Raw genomic sequence first — 14,094 nt, forward strand, 5'->3', positions numbered from 1 at the left:
AACAGCTGCACAAGCAGGAACTTGCACCTTCACTAAGGTAGAATGCTGTGTAATTCCTGATTGCTCAGATATAGTGTCATCAACCCAAAGATTTACAACAGGTACAGTCTCTATCTGACCCATGTATGACCCAGTTCTAGCATTGCCGAACATCTGGGTTTGGTTCTCAAAGTCTTCCTGGTGAAAAATGGCTACCCATGATCATTATCATAGTCATAAGTATATTTCACTTTGGCCCTGTTTATGCAACTGTTTTTTTCCAGTTTATTTCTTCCAGAATCCAGCAGTTATTAATTATATGCACCAGACTGCCACCTGGACCCACTGCACAACCTCATTTAGAGGTTGCCCAATTTAGGTCTCAGTTCTTAGCCTAAGGGAATAAGCTAATCCATCCCTAATAGCTAGCAAAATCAAGGGCCCCGAAACACACCCCACTTAGCTCAACCAGTTATGGATAATGACTACAGTGACCCTTGTCACTGATCTGTGATTTTACTGATCTGTCGGGGGTGGAGGGGTGTAGTGCTTCTTCATTGTCAACAAAACAGTTAAAAGTCATAGCATCAGAACTCCCCCATGAAAGCCATCCTGCCCAGCTCCTACAAAGATAATCAAATATAGTAAGAAAATATAGTAACACTAATCAAAACTACACAAGATTGAAACAAATCTTTGATGTAAGACTCATTCGTTTCTTCCAATGAGCCCTGACCCATTTTCTAAAAGTTACTGTTTATAAATCTCTTTAAAGCCAAAGGGCCTTGGCCAGGCATGGTGGTGCACGTCTCTAATCCCAGCACTCAGGAGGCTAAGGCAGGAGAATCGTTGCGAGTTTGACACAGCCTGGGCTACAAAGTGAGGTCAAGGCCAGCCTGAACTGCATGGTGAGACCTGTCTCAAAAAAAAATAAAATAAAATAAAGCTAAAAGGCCTTCTGTGAGGCTGGAAAAAACTGATATTTTTAAATGGTAAATTTAAATATAAAATTTTAGACATAATAGAGGTGCTCCTCAGGGTGATTAGGGGCTGGAGCAAACCAGACAGTGGGGTGAAATGTGTGAAAGTATTGGAGGCACAGAGCAGATGCACAGAACATGGGATGCAGGATGAAGCTGCACCCCCTGAGCTCTGTACATGGAACCTATCAGCAAAGTGCTATTTCCAATTTTTTATTTACATCTGGCGGGAAGCCAAGTGAATCTTTCCATAGGATAGTTTAAATATGGTGACAGGCTGTTGTAGTCAGGGTTTGCAAGGAAATAGATTTAATACATGACATGTAATTTATAGAATTATTTTATAATATTCACCCAAAAAATCAAACGCAGAAGAGTGCAAGAGATGTGTCCACACACTAGAGACCCAAAGAATCCAGCTGAGGGCCTGGATCCTATGGCAATGTCCTGCATGGGTCCACCTGAAGACCTAGAAACCATAGCAATATCCTCCATGAGTCTACTTGCAGGCCTAGAGCCCATGACACTATCTCACGCCAGTCTGTATCAAGGATCTACACTGGGAAAGCCCAAAAGCCAGTGGTGGAAGCTAGAAAGTCTGTGCCAGTGGGGTAAATGTTCTGTGTCACCACGCTGAGAGATCTGCACTGGAGCCAGGAAGCTATGCTCGAGGTAAGGACTGCAGCTCCTCTGAAGAGAACTAGTCATCATCAGTGACAGCAAGGATCAGAGTTCCTCTGAAGATGAAAACAGCTAAGTTCTTATCAGGAAAACCAGTGTGACAAGCTTCTCCTGCAGAATCAATCACACACCATCTTTGTCTCCCTTTCTCCTTTTACAGGGTTGGCAACAATACTCAGGTGGGCCTTCCACACCCAGCATCATGCTGATTCAGTTCAGGTGGGTGTTACAAGTTGACCATTAGTTAATCCACCACACAGACTAAGTGAGGTTTTGATAGGATAACTGTCCCAATGTTTTATTTGATGAGGAAGAAGCCAATCCAATAATTCCAAATACAATAGACCCCTTTCCCTTATCCTTGGGGTCATTGTGAGTCTGTTTGCCAGCCTGCTCTAATTATGCAGTGTATACTTCTTTTCCACCTTCAATAAACGTACATCCCTGTTACTTTTCTGTGTGTCTTGTCCAATTCTTTGCACAAGATGCCGAAAACCTGAAAGAATTGCCTTGGGGCCCATCATCTAGTAACAGTCTTGGAAAGTCTGCAGGTACTAGATGATCTGGAAAAAGATATTCTTCAGGTAATCACATTTTCTGCTTAAACCCTCACTTTCCCCATTCTCAAATCCTTATAAAGACCCCAACGTCATCTTGAGCGTGTGATTCCTGTCTTGGAATTTTCCATTGTCCTTCTTGACAGTGGATTCTGGCTTGAATAATCACCGATCTTTGCCTTGGTAAATTATTTCCACTGTCTGTATCTCTGGCCCTCTATACACTATCTTGCAAGTCATCTTTCCTTCTCTTGCTTCCATCTTCCTCCACATTTCTCCCTCTTTTCTTCTTCATCCCTCCCTTCCCCTTCTTTGTCTGTTCTTTCCTCATTTTGCTTCTTGCCTGTTGCCATACTGAAACAATTATCAGTAGTTTTTTATGAAGCTTGAGGGAGGCAGTGACAGTGAGTAGAGAAATGAAGCTGATGAAGTTGCTATAGACCAGATCTTGAAAGACTTTGTGTTTATACACTTTTATTTTCTTTTTGAGACAGGGTTTCACTACACAGTTCAGGCTGGCCTTGAACTCACTTTGTAGCCCAGGTTGGCCTGGAACTCATGAGGATTTTCCTGCCTCAGACTCACACATGCTGGGTTACAGGCGTGTGCCTCCACACCCGGCTTACACTTGTTTTCTTAGGCTATAGGAAGGTTTTAAAGCAAGAAATAGAAATCTCTGAATTGAGCTTTAAAAGATGACTCAGTTGGTAGGAAGGATGGATAGTTTGGATGAGGGAAAAAAGGAAACCTGCAGCAGGAAGGAGACCTTGAATTTCTATAAACAACAGTTTAAGGGGGCAATTTGGATAGTAAAGACTAAAGGTAGTAGGAGAAGGAGGACACAGCTTAAGTCTGTTTTAAAATCAAGCACATATTTAACTATATTGAACATTCTGGGTGGTAAAATAACTTGATTATTACTCTACTTACTCCCAAACTATTTAGAGCTGCCATGGTGGGAAAATCACTTAGGATGATATTGAAACTATTGCAATTATTTGGGTCAGAGATTACGACAGTACTAATGAAAGTGGAGAAATAGGAATAGGGATGAGTGGATATACTGTAGAAAATAGACGAAGCAGAACTTCGGCTCATTTATTTGAATGGAAAACAGTGAACTTAAAGTGACTTCCCAGTTTGGGATTTAAGGTCTTTGACCAGACAAAAAAAAGTTAGAATAGGAGCCTCTGTAGGGTAGCTGGAGGGATGGAGACAACAGATTAACAAGTGAGAGAGGCAATCATAATGGAATAAGAAAAGGGGCAATCAGAATAATCTTTACTTGAGACATGGCAGCTGTGGGGGAGAAGAAATCATACAGGACCTCAGTGGAAAGTGTGGAAGCAGACAGTACTCCATTTCCATGCATTTTTCTTTCCTTCCTTTTTTATTTTTCAAGTAATACATGTAAAATAATTGTCTATAATATTTATATATAATTTTTATAGAGTACAGAGTGGCATAAAATGAAAAGAAACAGTCACCTGATATCCTATCTCCCTTTTTGAGGAAGGGTTTTGCTATGTAGTTCAGGCCAGCCTTGAATAGCGCAGGCTGGTCTCAAATTCACAGACTCTCCTCCCTCAGCCTCCTGAGTCCTGAAATTACAAGTATGTGTTCCCACATCTGGCTCCCTATCCTCTGACCTACTCTCCAGAAGCAATGTTTTTTTTTTTTTTAATTCTTCAGAGGCATGTTTTCTGGTAGGCCTTATATCCAAATACAACATGGATATGTTTACCAGTAGTAATCCTTCATGCAGGGAATTACGGTTATTTTGCCAGTTTCTTTAAGGCCACACTGCAGGTGAATGATGAGTCTGTAGTAAAACACTAAAGATCCACCTTGGAAGATCTATCTACCTTCCTACCTCAGAAAGACTTTTTTTTTTTCAATAACAAAGCCAGAAGTAGTGATCTCTGTTGACAAAAACATTACTCAGTCTTCTAACAATACTTGGCTATCGTCAGAAATTGAAATGGACAATGGAACCACCATGACCTGATGTAAGTGGTCCTGAGATCATGTTCCCATACCTCTCCTCACATTAAAATCAAATATAAATGTCCCTGCTTTTCTCCTGGCTTGTGCATTACTCTCTTGGAATTTTCCCACTGCTCTCTTGCAGCTTATCAAGGAACTCTTTATTTTCCTATATTTCTTGACTCGGTATATTTTTTTTATCATCCAGCTCACTGTCTTCTCACACAATCTGTCTCATCCTGCACTTGATGTAACAATATTAGACTTTACTTTTTACTATAGTGTATGGAAATTTATTTCCTACACTGTTCCCCATAAATCATATAAATGTTATATCTTCATGAAAAGTTCTTAAATGATAGTTGCAAAAACATTTACAAAAAAGTGGAGTGGTGAACTTGTGTGCTAATGTCTCCAATGAATCCTTCTTTCCACTGATAACTTACTGAATGCTTTCTCTGTGAAAGGCAGTTTCAGGGAGTTTAGTGTTCACAGTGATACCTGCATACCATGTTTACACCAGCACACTTCATAATAGCTAAATCTTGGACGCAGTCTACATGTCCATTAACAGATGAATAAAGAAAATGTGGTATTTACACACAATGGATTACTACTGTACCATAAAGAAAGATAACTAGAGTCATTTTTAGGAAAATAGATGCACCTTGAGGCCATAATGTTTAGTGAAATAAATCAGACACACAAGCCTAAACATCACATGGTTTCTCTCACATGAGAAATTCTAATTATACGTAAAGAGCACAATAAAAGATAGGTAATAGGAAGTGGGAAGATAAATCTTTCTCAAATGGCACAGGGATCAAGAGAAGGGATAGGGAAGGGAGGGAAAAGAGATGAAAAAAAAGAATGATGTTATATACCTATAGCAACTCCACAAGAATGTGAACATTACGCACTCACATATGTACTAAAAAATAAGCATTCATTACTAGCTTAGTTACAGGGAATAACAATACGTAAAAGACAAGTTTGTTCTTCCCTGCTAAGAATCCTTAAGGGTAAGCAGTAGTAAAAGCCATTAGCTGCAAGGCGTTGAAATAGCTCTCTCCTTTAATTCTCCTCAGCGACTGGGTGGAGCTAAGCGGGCTGTGTAGCTTGCAGCGGCTCACCAGGAGGGTGGCACGGATGCGAGAACCCACACCAGTGATGGCGACAGGCGGCACTCTGGCTTCCTCAGAGCAGTCTCTATGGTATTCAGTACTGGCCTACCCGCCCCTTGGGTAGGCAGTCACGTGACAGTCTCGGGTTTACGGCCGGTACTCACGTGATCATGGCCTGCAGTCTTGTGGCTGGGGTGAGGTACCTGGGCTCCTGAAGGGCAGGCGGTTAGGTCGTAACCTGCTGGCGGACTCACCTGCGTGGCCAGTCTCCGCAGCTACCAGCCGGAGGAGCCGGTCCCTGCTTGTGCCTACGGCAGGGTTCCGCTCTTTCTGCCGCCTCTGCCTTTGCGCTGCCCACCTCTTTGCGGGTGAAGTTACTTCTGGGTTTCGAGACCTTGGGGCGTGAGGCCCAAACTCCGGACGAGTCCCCAACCCATCTCTTTTTCCCTGTCATCCTCTCTTACGCCACCGAATAACTTCGCCTTTGAGCTGGCCTGCTCGGGTTTTCCTTGAGACCAAGTTCAGGGCGGTAAAGGTAACCGTGGGGAAAGCGGCCCCCCAGTGGACAAAGAAGGAGGCAAGAACTGGGCTGGCCTGAGGGCGGCAGGCCATGCGAATAGGCAGTTAAGGGGGTGAACAAGGACAAGTCGAGCGCTGCGGATTTAGAAGGAACCGGAAAGGACTTGTTGCACGATGGAAGAATATGACTCTGAGAAAAAGATGGAGAAAGAAAATCTGGGGCCGAGAATGGATCCTCCACTAGGGGAACCGGAAGGATCGCTTGGGTGGGTGAAGAGATGGCAAACCTGAAGGGGAGGGTTCTGTAGTTGGAGAGAGTGTTGTAAGTTAGAACACCTTCGAACCCCCCATGATAAATTCTTGCAGTTTAATAATAGAGTTGATTGGTATCATGCTTCTGATGGCAGGATAAACTGAAAAGGGGACCAGTGCTAACTGAGCAGAAACAGCCCTTGGAATGGGGCTGATATTCTTGGTGTATGTGGGTTGTTCGAAGAGGATAGTTCTGAGTTACTTTAGATTAATAAAGGCGATTAGATATGTCCACGTTGGGGATAAAATTTTGAAGAGGGTGAACATTTTCTAGTAAGAGGCCAGGAGTTCTAGATTGCTTTTTGTGCTGAACTTACCTGAATCTGAGACGTGTTATTATATGGATTTTGTGCCTCTAATGAGTGAAATATGACTTGAAAGGACTACTAAAGGACCAAGGATACTTCTGGATTTCAAAAATAGGTAGCTGAATTTGAAAAAATAGAGATAGTCAAATATAAAAATCTTATTTTACTGTAGGTTGCATATTGCTTTGATTAATTTGTGAAGATGAAAAATTAGTAGGTCATTTGTATTCCTAAATAAATCTTCCTAGGAGCTATCTTCATAGGTTATAGCTAGGGGATAGGGGCCATAAACCCAGTTTTATAATTTAGGAAAATAAGGGCCTCTAGTGAACTGAGGTCCTCCACATAATTGTACTCAGCTATCATATTAAATATGCTCTTTTACATTTCCACATTTATTTGTATTTCTTTAATTTTGATTTCTAAAACAAATGGATCATGGAAGCTCTATCTTTTGGTTTGAATCTGCAGGTGGGTGCTACCAAATACAGCCATGAAGAAGAAGGTAAGATGTATTAGGTACACCAGAAACATGAAGGTAAAGGTAAGAATTTGCTATTCACAAATGTGTTGCGCACACACACGTGCGCACGCACACACATTCTCTCTCTCCCTCTCTCTCCAGGAATCCTCTTTGTGGTCTTCCTGACTCTCATCCCCTTCTTTGCTGTCAGACTTAATTTTTCTAATGTATAAATTTGACTGAATCAAGTCACATACACACATCACATAGGCCTGTGCCTGCACATTTATTTTTAGATCAGCTTAAAATGTTACTACTATAAGGTCTTACAGGGAATGTCCCAGCTGTAATTTGACACTAATTCCATTGTTCTCGAATGGTTCTATGCTCCACTTTGGGAGTTAGCCAGAATCACTCACAGTGCAATTCTGGAGCAAGTTTATTAATTTTTTTGGAGTTCCAGTGTCCTAATTTGTGAAATGGTAACAATATTGCCTATTTCGTAGGTTAGGTGTGAGGTTTAAACAAGGAAATGCCAGTAAAGCCTTTAGATTAGTATTTCACATGATTAGCTTGGTAACAGACTTTTGTAAATATTTGAGGTAAGACTTTTTTATTGAAAAGCAAATAAATTTACTGTTAATTTCCACTAATCAGTTCGGTAATTCCAGTTTGCTAAGGGAATGTTTGTCATGAGCCTGTCTAAAGTTGCTATCAACAAGGATGCTTAAAAGTACTAGAAATTTCTACATGACTAAGACCAAAAATTACATTTATTTAGTCATTCCACAATGTATACATGTATCAAAACATGTTGAACTCCAGAAACATGTATACAATTATTGGTTTGTGGCTAAAATTTTTAAAACAGGACAAAACTTTTTGTTGCAGCTGTAAAGTCTCATTTAGCAGTGACATTTCTTCAGTGAGATAAAATTACAAAACTGAGTGCAATGAATTTCCATTAATATTCCTTGCATTTGTAGTAAGTTATTATAAAATATCTTAAGGTTGAAGGTAAAACATGTGCAAAACAAGGTACTTAGAACTGTATTCATTAAATTTTAGATTTGAAAAAAGCTCTTAAATATCTTTTAAGGTCATTTTTGGTTTTTTCTCTGTACCGGGAACCGAACTCACGACCTTGCGCTTGCCAGGCAGGCGCTTTTGCCGCTGAGCTAAATCCCCAGCCCCTTGTTTTGTTTTTTGAGAAGTCTTGCCATGTAGGTCAGGCTGGGCTTGAACTCACCAGGTAGCCCAGGCTTTCCTTGAACTCATGGTGATCCTCTTTCCTCAGCCTCCTGACAGCTGAGATCACAGGCATGGGCCACCATGCCCAGTTTACTGAATGCCTTTTTAATCCATTAATATACAGCATCTTTGCCAGGTGTTTGTCTCTCTGTGTTGGATACTACCATTCACAGGAAGGCTGTTTACACTCATAAGATCACACATTCCACAAGATAATTCTCATTGTTAAAAACTCTTTCGCTTTGTATCTTTGTTTTGATAGCTTTTCAATTCTTTAGATAAACATCTTTTAACAATCTATTACATGTTAGGCACCAGAGATACTCCTTGCCATTTATGATGAGTGCCTACAATGCATTATCGTCTTTGTAATGATTAAAACATACCACAGGGATACAGAAGTAAGACCCCCAAGCCAACCTAATACATTGGGGTCACAAGAGATTCTTCAGGATATGACTACTGAACCAAGTTTTGAAGGATAAATGAAAGTTAGTTGAAAGAAGAAAAGAGAATGGAATATGTCTGGCATGGAGTACAGTATGAAATAAAGACAAAGACACAGGCCTTCCCAGATGGCTGGAAGCAAAAGGACTACAAGCTGTTCAGTTCAGTGTGGCTGGATGCTTAAAGACTCATGCTAGGAGGGTAGAAGATAGAGACAGAAGTAGATAAACTAGATCAAGGAGGTTCTTGTGTGTAGTTTAACGATTTGAGCCTGTAGACCATGGGGAATTTTTAAAAAGAAAAAAAGAGTGTCAGTAATTAATGGGAAAATATTATACAGCTAAGTGGGGGTAATGATATCTAGGCTACAGGTACAAAGGTTGGCTTTGAACAAGAGTAGGAAGACCTTTAGGTATGCTTAAATTCCCTGCTAGTAGTTCAGTGCACAAAATACTAGGTTATGGGAAAACAGAGTTTAGTTTCCTTTCAGGATCGAATTTTCCTAACCTAATTCTAAATATAAAAATAGTAGATGTTAATAGTATAAATCCACTGCAGTTTTATTGCCAAAAGAATATGTGACCTATGGCAGGTAAGTGCCTGGCTCCTGGAATGCTAGATATATCTGTATTTACTGTTGATTAGGAAACAGTTTACTTATTTATAAGTATCTGTACCAGGTCATGGGCACTGGCATTTCAGTAAAACATCAAATAGGGAGAGAGATCATTCTTTTACACTAGATCTTTTCTAGATTGCTAACTTTTTGTTTCTTTTTCCCACTTTTGTCCCTAGGTGCTGTTGATGGGTAAGAGTGGATCTGGTAAGACCAGCATGAGATCTATTATCTTTGCAAATTATATTGCGAGAGACACACGTCGCCTTGGTGCAACAAGTAAGATGTTCTATCTTATTGTAAAGTGAGGTGATCTTAAGTAATAATATGCATAACACATTTGATTGCAGAAGTTTGGAGATGAAGGGGTTGAGGGATTTGTTTTGGAATATATTTCCCCTTTTTGTATTCTTCCTCAGAGAAATGTGGCCTAATTCTACTTATTACTGTTTGTTCTCCTATAGCGGTTCTTTCCTTTTGAGTTTGCTCATAATGTGGATGCCCTTGTCCAAATTCTTGTTTATCCTATTTCTTAAATAAGATAAGGTACCTTTTTATTTGTTCATTTTGATGTGATAGTGTTTGTTTTTGTTATTATATAAAGGGTAGTTAATAGGTATTAACAGACATATAAAAGCTCCTAAGAGTTTTTAAAACAGTAGTTAGTCATTATCTTGGTTAATAGGTAACTGTGGGGGTCAGAAGGATGGAGATTAATATGATCTGTACTCTACTACTTCTTTTCCTAGATATACATAGATATTCTCATTGAAGTTTCTCTTCTGATATGGAAAATATATTATTACTTTGATGGTTTGATATTAGTATAGACCTACTGGGCTGCCTTTGCTGCCAGGACAGTGAACCTAAGATCCTGGGAGAGCCCAAACTGAATTCTAATGTCTTTCCATTATGAAGCATCCAAACATTTCTGGGTTCTGCCTTGATCCTTGGCTTCTAGGTGAGAAAAATCATTGCCCTACTTGGCCTTCAAAGATTATTGATATAGATTTCTACCATCTTGAATTCGTTTAAGGACAAGTCATCCACTATTCTCTAAGGTATCTCACTCAAGTTTTAAGAAAAATGAATATTGCTTAAGCACATCATGCTCCAGATCTTAGGATGCAAAGGAGAAGGAAACCTTATTTCTGTTCTTTTTTCTTTTTTTTTTTTTGTACCAGAAATAGAACTCAGGACCTTGTGCTATTTTTGTTCTTATAGGGCTTGGAGTATAGGGTATACTTTTGTAATTTTGGCATCTCTGATGATTAAACAGCCATTTTATAGGCAGAGCCACAAAACTGTTTTCCTTTATTTCTGCTAGATGGTGTTCTTTCTGTTCTCTTAAGCATCTGCCAGTACTTGAGGATATGCATGTCTTAATTTATCCTAGTCATCCCCAGTCTCCCAAATCTATTCTTTCTTATGCTAAACATCTCCAATTCCTCCATGTATTCCTCAGTTGACCTAATTTTGAAGTGTTTGTAAGGACTTGTTCAAACTTGCCTACATTTTTCTCCTGAGATATGAATCCAAATGTGATCTGATCAGGGCACAGTGTGCCTGTTTCATCTCTTATTCTGCGCATTATATCAGGTTTAGTGTGCTGTAAACCCCACCTTCCTGTTTTGGATTGACTTTCATTATACTGAGTCATATAAAAAGCCTCAATTCTCCTTTTACATCTGTTGCTATTAAAATACCCTATGGATCTTGTGTACCTAATACTGTGAACCTAAGAAGAAATACTTTTATTACTCAGTTTTGTTTTATTTAAATTATTTGTTTATTCAAAGATGTTTTAATTTATTCCATGATCTGCTTCTGTACCCTGTATTTGTTAATTATGAAATCTGACATGTTACTATCTCTCTGGGCTTCAGTTTTCCTTATCCGTACAAAAGGGATTAGATTCTGTTTTCATTTTAACTACTTATTCTCTTATCTGATATATCAGCTAGCCTTCCTCGTTCTGTGCAGTTTGTACATTTGGTAAGTATCTTATATAGCTTTTATCTATGTCACTGGTCAAAAGATTTGGTCAAAATAGTGCCTTCCAGTGTATCATACCTGTAGAGTTAACATCTGACCTCTGTAAAGTCTCTCTGTCCAAATTCCTTTCTGTCTTGATAGATTTAAAAATTTTTCTGTTCTCCCAAGTTAAATATCTGGGTCTACCCATATGGTGTCAGTAGATTAGAGGAAACTAATGTTTATTGAATAACTATTAATTGCCAGTCTTTTGTATACATGCTGTTTTATTTACTTTAGTCTGCGCATTCATTCTAATCAGTGACGAAAATACCACGTAGAAATTATTCTTACTCAGGTAGTAAGCTTTATAGGTAGACCATCAATCTATGCTCATCTTCTGTTTATTATGCCACAGTTTATTTAGCTTATAGCACTTAAAAGTTCCTGTCAAACCTCTTTTTCTTTGTTTTAAATTCTGCACATTTTGTTAAGCACCTTTTTCTGGTCCTCCTGATGTTTCTGGTTTTAGCTGATTAGTAAAGTCAGTTTATTACTGAGTCCAGTTCTATTATCTTTCAACCAAAACTTCAGAAGTATAAAAACTGCTTAAAATAGTTTTGCCATGATCTAACACCATCAATATGAACAGAGTGTTGCAGATTATATGAATCTTACTGATTAAATCAGGGCATTTATTCAGTTTTTTGGAACTCCCTGTGTGCCAGACACCATAAAGGAGTTCTTGCCTTTTAAGGGTATCTGAAGTGGTAACTTTATTGATACGTGTGTGTCCTTATAGGTAGTAAAAGTATACATACTGAAAATACTATGTTGGTCATAATGCTAAGCATATCATTATTAGCTATTTTGTCATTACCGAAGAAAGACCTGGGTTTTACTGCTAACCATATAGACTAGTTCAAAATTTATGTAATGTACTGGTTTTTACTTGATATTCTTTTCTTCAATTTTTTATATTCTTTTTATGCAGTTTCTGATTTTCTTTAAAAATAGTAGAAGATGACCTTTATCAAAATATTGCATTTACTTTAATATTTTAGTGTTTTTCTAGTTTGTCATTCCAGAAGAGTACAATTTTATTTTAAATTTAGAGCTTAATGTGGTTTGAAATTTGAGATAAGGATACAGACTGATGGTGTTACTAATTCATTAGTGGGATGTTAAAATGTGTTTGTTGGGCTGATACACTTGTCAATAGAAGTATTGTTTTGAAGTATTTTAGCCTCAAACACTGTTGACAGCTCCGAGATATACTGCCTTCTCAAAATTCTCTGTTCTCTTGGCTTTTATCTAATGCTTTATTACCATGGTTTTCTTCCTTTATCTTAACCATCCCTCTCTGCTTGTTTTAAAAAAGATATTTTTTATTGTAATATTTTCTTCTTTCTGCCCCGTAGGTGTATGAAATTACCTAAAGTTCTGTTCTTGGTTCCTTTCAGCTACTGTCATGGTAACAGGGCAGAAGATTAGAAGAGTCAAAAGAACATATAGGGAACATGAGACTAAAAGGGCAGTAGGAAATTGTGGTTAGGTCATAAAATGCTTTTTAAACCCACTTAGGTCATTTAAAATGAAGGCAGAGAATAGCTCCTAGATAGTTTTAAATGGAGAAGCAACATCAGATTTATTATTTCTGATTTTCAGTTTTAATTAGAAAAATAATACTTGTGAAAAATTCAAATATTATGTAAGTATTGTAAGTCTATTCTCTCTTTGACTCTCAGTCCTACTTTTAAGAGACAAATATCATTAGAAGTTCTGAGGTTATGCTTTTGGCTCTCATCTGAGTGTATAAATCATGCAAATACAGAGAGACACATTCTTTCTTTTAAAGAAGAATGGAATTAAATCTTTCTTTTTGAATGGAATTAAATCTGCATTTTAGAATGATTACTCTGTCTGTAATATGGAGTGTAGATTGGGATGAGCCAAACGCAGGTACAGTTTGGCCAGTTAAAAAACCATTTTATTTTATTTATTTATTTTTAATTAAGTTTATTGGTACAATGTAGATATACATAATGATCACATTCATCATAGGGAATTTGCACCTCTACATGACATATCTTGATTCCTCTTTTTTTCCCATTCCCCTCCCCTCCCTTCAACCTTTCATCCCCTCCTTATTTACAAAGCTTTGTTTTCATTTTATCCTTTTTCTCTCAATTTTTCTTTTCTCTTCCTTCCTTCCCCCTCCCCTCCCTAGCTCCCCTTCCCTTTTGAATAATTTCTTCCTATTTCACAATATCTATTATACACTGTAGTCTTTATTTACACTTTCAGTTTTTTACACCAGAGAGTGCAATATTTACACATTGTGACCAATTTATTTTAGAAGACCAGGTAAGAGGTGATTGGATTTGGGTTGTATTTAAGAAGTAGAGTCAAGAGGAATTTAAAAACTCTTGGTGAGGGGAAGGGAAAGAGTGAACTGAAGAATGAAACTAAGGTTTTGGCGTGGGCAGCTGATTAAATTCACTGAGACAGGGAAGACTGAAAGGGGAATTGATTTTTATGGGAAGAAAGGAAAGAAGAGTTATATTTGGTTATGATTTTGGAATATTTGTACTTTATTTCCAGTGGAGATGTATAATACAATTTTACTTCAATTCATACATGCTCAAACACTTTTTTTTTTTGTTTTAGTCTTTTTGAGACAGACGGTCATTACATAGTTCAGACTGGCCTTGAACTCACTATGTAGCCCAGGCTGGCCTCAAACTCCTGACAGTCCTCCTGCCTCAGCCTCCCAAGTGCTGGGATTACAAGCGTGCCGCAAATGTTTTTGTTCAAAAACAGTTTGATTCACAAACAACAGTGTTTGGCAAATTTTTGTTTTTGTTTTGTTTGCATTAGGAAACAAATACAAGTGT

General features: G+C 38.4%; 1 protein-coding gene across 3 annotated transcripts in view; it reads left to right on the forward strand.

The window, feature by feature from the left end:
- Window positions 1–5,455: 5,455 nt before the first annotated feature.
- Window positions 5,456–14,094, forward strand: part of Rragb (Ras-related GTP binding B) — a 29,285-nt gene continuing 20,646 nt past the window's right edge. For all 3 annotated transcript variants that reach the window (XM_005401539.2, XM_013502883.1, XM_005401540.2), the window contains exons 1-3: window positions 5,456–6,092; window positions 6,918–6,951; window positions 9,403–9,502. In XM_005401539.2, coding sequence (XP_005401596.1) covers window positions 6,001–6,092; window positions 6,918–6,951; window positions 9,403–9,502 — 226 coding nt within the window. In that variant the 5' untranslated portion in view covers window positions 5,456–6,000. The remainder of the gene's footprint in view (window positions 6,093–6,917; window positions 6,952–9,402; window positions 9,503–14,094) is intronic.

This window comes from Chinchilla lanigera, unplaced genomic scaffold (assembly GCF_000276665.1).
Source record: "Chinchilla lanigera isolate Chin_1 unplaced genomic scaffold, ChiLan1.0 scaffold00074, whole genome shotgun sequence".
Taxonomy (NCBI): Eukaryota; Metazoa; Chordata; class Mammalia; order Rodentia; family Chinchillidae; genus Chinchilla; species Chinchilla lanigera.